Source organism: Aulonocara stuartgranti (assembly GCF_965226115.1).
Source record: "Aulonocara stuartgranti genome assembly, chromosome: 20".
Taxonomy (NCBI): Eukaryota; Metazoa; Chordata; class Actinopteri; order Cichliformes; family Cichlidae; genus Aulonocara; species Aulonocara stuartgranti.
This window is the reverse complement of record NC_138956.1, coordinates 29,924,447-29,931,431: the sequence shown is the minus strand read 5'-3', so window position 1 is coordinate 29,931,431 and position 6,985 is coordinate 29,924,447. Positions and strand designations below refer to the sequence as shown.

General features: G+C 38.2%; 1 protein-coding gene across 3 annotated transcripts; it reads left to right on the top strand.

Moving 5' to 3' along the window:
• Positions 1-4,795, top strand: LOC309696985 (uncharacterized protein). 3 transcript variants are annotated; one of them, XM_082518561.1, is made up of 7 exons: positions 1-79; positions 1,053-1,409; positions 1,604-1,810; positions 2,287-2,334; positions 3,579-3,616; positions 3,697-3,852; positions 4,262-4,795. In XM_082518561.1, exons 1-7 carry the CDS (start codon positions 22-24, stop codon positions 4,415-4,417), a joined length of 1,020 nt encoding a protein of 339 aa, XP_082374687.1. In that variant the 5' UTR covers positions 1-21; the 3' UTR covers positions 4,418-4,795. The 3 variants fall into 3 exon arrangements, with proteins under 3 accessions (XP_082374687.1, XP_082374686.1, XP_082374685.1); XM_082518560.1 differs by having other exon boundaries at positions 2,242-2,334; XM_082518559.1 differs by having other exon boundaries at positions 2,233-2,334.
• The last annotated feature ends 2,190 nt before the right edge of the window (positions 4,796-6,985 follow it).

Sequence of the window (6,985 nt, the reverse complement as noted above, 5' to 3'; positions counted from 1 at the left end):
AGAAGCCATCTGAATATCAGTATGCCTCAGAACCTCAGTATGAAAGTCTTCCGTGCTTTGGTCTGTTTCATCTTTCTTGGTGGGTCAATTTATTTATATTTCTTTAATTTTGTTATTCTCAGTATTATTTGTCTTTGTTTCCTTTTTATTTCTAGTTGATCAGTAAGTTTAAGCTTCTTGTTGAGCAGTTGTAGCGATAAGCTGTTTCAGCATTTTTTCATTTTCATCTGCCTCTTACATGTTATTGGTTTCTGTGGTTAAACGCAGAGTTGGAAAGAGTCAGTCAAACATGCAGTTCACTGGAAGTACAACTAAACCTGTGAAGAACTAAAAACTGCTTTAGCAAAGACAAGAAACCCTTGAAATGATAGGTAAAGCAGTTAAATGTTACCATCATTTTTGAAAGGTACTCAGAGTTGGTTCCTTGTTTGCTGTACCATTAGCATCTTTTGTGAAGCAAAACATTAGAGAACAAGTGTTGACAACCTAAAAGCTTTGGATGTTAAGTAACAAAAAAAGACAATTTTAACCTGTAAACATCCAAAAAGCAGATTAAGATGTCGTCATAAATAAATGAAACTCAAAGTCATTTGTCTATATTTGTTGCAAGTTTGTAAATTTGCATATTCGTAGTGCTTCCTCCCTTAAATGAAATATCTACTTTGCAAGTTGCCCTGTTGTCATCTGTTCTCGTAAAGTGTAACCAAACTTTTGAGCGTTTGAGCCGCTTAGGCGCCGTGTTTCCTGCCAGGTAAATGAGGCTCTCAACAAGAACCGGTTCCCACTGTTTCGATTAATTAGAATTGTTTATCATTAAATTTGTGACTCTGAGTCTTCCTCAGCAAAAGGTTTGTGTAGATGCCAACAAAAACCAGGAAGTCCATGGTTTGCAAATTCAAATAACTAAAACATAAGTTAAACATACTGAAAACGCTGACTTAACTTGAAAAGTTGTGTTAAAGTGAAGATTTGTCTTCTTTCATTTTAATATATCTTCTTAGGCTGCAAAATTTTACGAGAAGAAAGTAACTAGTGATTTATTGTATTTTCAGCAGGACTGCAGGATGCAGGATACTCTGGTTTTGTTAATGCAGAAACTCCCATCTATACAGAAATGGAGGGTGGAAGCATCACAGTTAAATGCACATTTTCTTTAACTGGAAGAAGGAGACTCTTCTGTACGGGAAAATGTGAAGAAGGAAATATTCTCATTGACACAACTGATGACTCAGCGCAGAATGGCAGATACAGCATTAAATTTAAAGAAGGATTTTATCCATTACATAAGACAGTTCTGAATGTGAGCATCACACAGCTGAGAAGATCTGACTCTGGAATGTACAGATGCTCTTTGGACAGAATTTTGCCATTTGATTCAAATGAAGAATTTGAGATTGTTGTCACAGACGGTGAGTTGACTAAATGTCATGTTTGTGAAGACATGAAGAATTATTTTCTTTCAAGTGACTCATAATATTTAGACAAAATTGGTTTTATAAATTCTTCTGTAAAACACAGAACAACCCCAAACTGTTTCTCGCATGAACACATACAAACTTCTTTGAGTAGTATTGTTGTGATTGTGGATGTTTCATCTTCACAGCTTCAGTGACCTCAAAACCAAAGTCTACTGTGCAACCTTCGCCAGTTTCAACATTTCTCTCATCAGCCCCCATGACAACAGCAACGGTGACAACATCACCAAAGACCCCAACATCACAGAGTTTAAATTCCATTTCAGGAGGCACCACACCTTCACCAGCCTCCTCTTCAACCTCCAAACAGACACAGACACCTCTTCCAAATTTAGGTACATTATATATATATATATATATATATATATATATATATATATATATATATATATATATATATATATATATATATATATATATATATATATATATATATATATATATATATGTGTGTGTGTGTGTGTGTGGATTGGGTTGGGTTGGAATAGTATACACGCATCTGTTCTTTTAAGTAAAAAGTTCAATAAGTGTAAATAAAACATGTAAAATCAGGCAAATATTACACTAAACTGCTCTGAGCAGCTGTAAAAGTTTCAGTCATGCTTGATAAGCAGTTTGTCTGGTGAATGTTTCAATATTTGTGGTAAGTATGCCAGTCCATATGACACTGGGTGTATGCAGTTTTTTCTGAAAAGTGAGTAAAGCCTTTAGGCCATATATTTACACTGTTTGACTAAAACAAATATCTTGTGGTAAGTTACTGCAGGTACGCTGCCTGTGGTGGCTCTTATTCTGATCACTGTCTTACCAGTGGCTTTGCTGATTTTCTGCAAGAAGAGGAGGGCCAGTAAACCTAAAGGTGAGCCTAAAGTAAACATGAACATAAGACAGTGTCTTCATCACTTCAGAAAACACGGTATTGATGTCTATCGCCAACCTTAAACAAGCTGCCTTGCAAAAATGTATTAATATATGTAGCTGGTAATTCTTAAAAGTGCTTCTGCATCATGAACCCTGATTCCTCCCCCAGCTCCCTAATCGAAGCTTGAGGCTTATGAGGGCGACTTATGGCAACTTTCTCACTTTAAAAAAAGGGTCGCAAGTTGCATAACAGTATCATCGCTCTGCCATATTTACCATAAAGTTTCTGTTTAACACCTTATATTCTTAGACTCCTAATGATGATACTGTTATACACTATGTTGTTGAACAAACATTTAGAGATCTAAGATTGAGTCAAAGTAAAAATATATATATAGCTTTGAATGACCAAAGAAACCACAAAGTTTTATCATCACTTCATTATTACAGTAAAAGGGGATCGAAAAACTGGATATTTGATGAGTGTTTAAAGTTAAAGTCATAAACACAACATCTGAGGTGCAGCCAGATGTGGCAGCTTCATGGCTTGTGATTTTGCTGTGGCAGTGAATGCAACTCTAACACCCATCTATGCCTCTCTATTTTTAACCACACGACCAGATGTTCATTTAGGATTCAGAACCGTGACTAGTCACAGCAAGTTATTGAACTCCTGACAGTTGTGAAGTCAGTAATCTTTGCAGTTTCTTATTAGAATAATGAGTGAAAAATTTTAATCAGGATAATAATCTTTGAACTCCTTTGGTGTTAATGAATTGATGACAACAATGAGGCAACCCCCCCAAACAGGAATCGTTTTACAACTGGAGACCACTGACAATTTTACCTTCCCCATCTTTTGTCTTCTGTATTTTTGACTAATGTCACTACTGGTAGAATGAGGTGATACCTGGACCTTACACAGGTTGCATAGATAGTCCAACTCAGCAACATCAGCAGGGCTGGTATTTGCTACTTTGTGCAAAATGACCTCCAAAAGGTGTACTAGTGTGAAGGTCTCTGACTAAATAATCAGAAAAAGACTTCATGAGGGTGGCCTGAGTTGCCAATGTACTTTAGTGGGCCCTCTGTTCATTACCTGGCACCGTGGAGCCTGACTGACATTTGCCAAATGAGATTAATTGACATCTGATGTGTTTTTAAAGTGTTCCCTTAGGTTTTTTTAAACAGCGTTGGAGCAGCATATTAAAGACAGATGTTTACTGTTTGCATGTTCTTCAGGGCCTCCTGTGGAAACAGAGCCCCCTGACATTACAACGGTGAGTTTTAGGAATTACAAGACACCTGAACTTGATTTTAGCTTCATTTGATTTCAATTAACTTTTTTTTTGTCCTCCAGGCCAGTCAGTTGTATGAAGAGATCAGAGAGGAGGACAGATTGAGCAATTTACCTCCTGAAGGAGTATTTTCAATTTACACCACTGCCAAATGCCCCCAAGGAAACAGAGTTGAAAGCACAGATGACTACAGCCTTGTCATCTGTCCTCAGAACAAAGTAAGTACTTGATTTTTCAGGTTTCATGCCAGAGTATTTTTGGATTTTATCAGGTAGTGGGAACTGTGGAATCATCCATATAAAGATCATGGTCCTCTTACAGTCAAGGATTCAGGATGATTTCATAAGAAGCACTTTGTGTTGCTGCAATTTGTTTTTGCATCATTATAGTATCTATTTCTGTGATTTCTACCTATTTTCTTTTTCTTTTCTTCTTTTCCTTTTTCTTTTTTTTCCCCTTTTTTTTTTACTAACAAGGCACAGCTGGGTGTAACCCCCTTTTTTTAAATGATGTAAACTGTGAAAAAAAGAAATGTGAATTTTTACTATATAAATTTGAATCTTTGTGCATCTGTACAATTTAATTTGTTTAGAAAATAGTTTCTAAAGACTGATTTGTATCTTCCAGAGTGAAGAGAACTTGAGTAAGCTTGCTGCCACCAACAGCGCCCCCTGTGGCCATGCAGATGTTTTGTACTCCACGCCTCATGTACATTTCAGCACAGCCAACCACACCAAAGACGCCTCACCTCCTCTGCATTCTACTGTTGGAAACCATCAGTAGTAATGTTATTACAGGCTTATTGCTATGATAGTTGTAGTTTGTTCAGACCAACTGGTAACACAAACTTTCTTCCATTAATCATGCCATTGTGATTTTTATTAGTCAGGGAAACAAGCAACTGCTGAAATAATGGATTTCATAGTGGATCAACAGGCATAACTGATTTGTAGCAACCTGATCATAGTCCATTGGATAGTCCACCTTTGTATTTAGCTGAGGAGTTTATAGAAAGTTAGCCTGTAGTTGATAACTACTTAAAAGTAGTTGGTACTAACTTCACACAACTTTGCACATGAAGAAAAGTTCTGTTTTAGTGCAAAGGAAAAAAAATACACGAACAATAATCAATGATCAAAGGTAATAAAGTAGTTCACACAATGATGATTGACTGATGATTCAATGACTAATGATTATCAAATAATAAGAAAAACAGTAAAATTATAAATAACATTTCCAGTGAAGTTTATATTAAAGCCCGTTTTTTACATAATCTTTGAGAATTTCTGTATTTTGTTCACCATTTTTTTTTCTTGGGCTATTACTTAAAATTGAGATGAATTGAATTGAATTTGCATACAAGCAGCAATGTCATCTCCTGCACATTTTATGTAAGCTGTTTTTACAAAGCAAAACAGCCGATTTCAGTTCGCAAAATGTAAATATGCAGATTGGGGCACAATTTAAGCTGTATGTTTATGATGGAACTGCAGTCCTTACAGGCAATAAATAAATAATAGGCGGGATTAGTTGATCTCTAGTGACAGTTTCAGCAGATGCTGAATGGAGTGCTGAAAACAGAACATTAGAAATAAATTGATACTTAATCTTTTACTTTTTCTTCACACATTTGTGGTGTTACATTCTCTAACATGCATCTTATATGATTTGCTCTGGGTAAACTGCACAGAATGTACTGAAGAATGCCAAAGACCACCCAAAAAATTGGACATAACTTTCAACTATGGCTGCAACGACTCATCAATTAAATAACTTCATTTAAAAAAATTCTTGACAAAATGTATTTTCTTCAATGCATTGTGTGATGCGCGGCTCTGTGGTGCACCGATGTGTTAAACTATGTAAATGCAAGTGTTTCACCCACATTTGCTATGAAACACAGACCTGCAATACAAATGTATTTAGGAGCAGCGTATGAATAAACAGTCTGACAACATTAAGCAGACGCAGCCTCAGTTTTAAACATAAAAACCATTGGCAGCAGAAATGATGACGCTGGCACATTTTATTGTGAAGCTGGATTCTGTTTACACACCAGGAAGAGCAAAGAGGCTGAGCTGTTACCAAGATGGTGAGCTCAGTGTAGAGTGAAAGAAAATGTGTTCGTTATCATATCGAGACTAGCTCTCTAGAGAGAGATCAAATCGGTGATTGTTTGATCTCCACTTGGTTGCATGCATGTACTTTGTGTGGCACACTGTGTGGTTTAGGAGGCAGGGTGTGTCTGTTTACCTTTGTGGTTGGGAGCCTGTCTCTGTTATAAAAAAGAATTATTAGATTGTTAAAAGCTTATAAGCTACAGTGAGACTAGTTGCTGGCACCTTGTCTCACAGTCTTGAGGGTTGCACAGTAGCACTGTTGCACGCCTAGGGTCCTACAGCCGGTCGTATCCCCTGGCGTATTGCCCACGGTTTTGCGGGTTTACATAGCCAGCAGGACCTGGCTGTGGCTAGCGCGTTAGCTCAGCAAGCAAAAGCTTCTCTGGCCTGCTAGAGGCCTGCTAGAGGAACCCAGCTTGTTCTCGCAAGTTTCAGTCTCAGGCTTCCCAGTTCATAACATGTAACATCAAGCATTTCATTCACACCATAAGATAAACAATAAGAGCAGTGGTGTGGCGATGCTTCGTGTCTTACCCGTTGAGACATGGGAAACCCAGTGAGTGTGTTTGTGTGTTGTCTTCTGGTTTCTATGTTATGGCTGTCTTTGCCCTGTGTGAGTACGGCAGCCCGAATGTCTCATAAACGTATGACATCCCTCTCTATGCCTCTAGGAGACGGGCATGAAAGATGGTTGACATAGATGGGGTGCCCAGCAACTTACAATTCACATACCTGTGCCCTGGCTACCCCTTGGTACCTGGACCTTGTCCTCAGTGCCATCTTTCAAACAGCTTGAGGACACTGACCTGAAATGTCTGTCCCTGAAATTGCCTTCTTGCTGGGTATAATATCTACCAAAAAGATTAGTGAACTCCATGCTCCGTAGGTCCACAGGCGTTGCTGCAGGTGGTTGCCGGACAGGAAAGGGGTGATCCTCCAGCCCAACCATGCGTTCATGCCAAAGGCTACGAATAACTCCCACTGAGGGCTTGAAGCAGGGATCAGTGCCAGGCTGCCCTGTGCACTGTTCGTGTTCGCGTATGTCAGGCATATCCAGCCAATTAGGAGGACACACTAGCTCTTTGTGAGCTCCCACTTTAGGATCCCGGGCAGACATCTGTCTAAGTAAAATAAGAAATATTGTATTAATTGCATTAATATTCGAAAATGTAAAAAAGCCAAAATCAATGTACATGGTCCAATTAGCCATACAGGTTGGACACTGAATTAT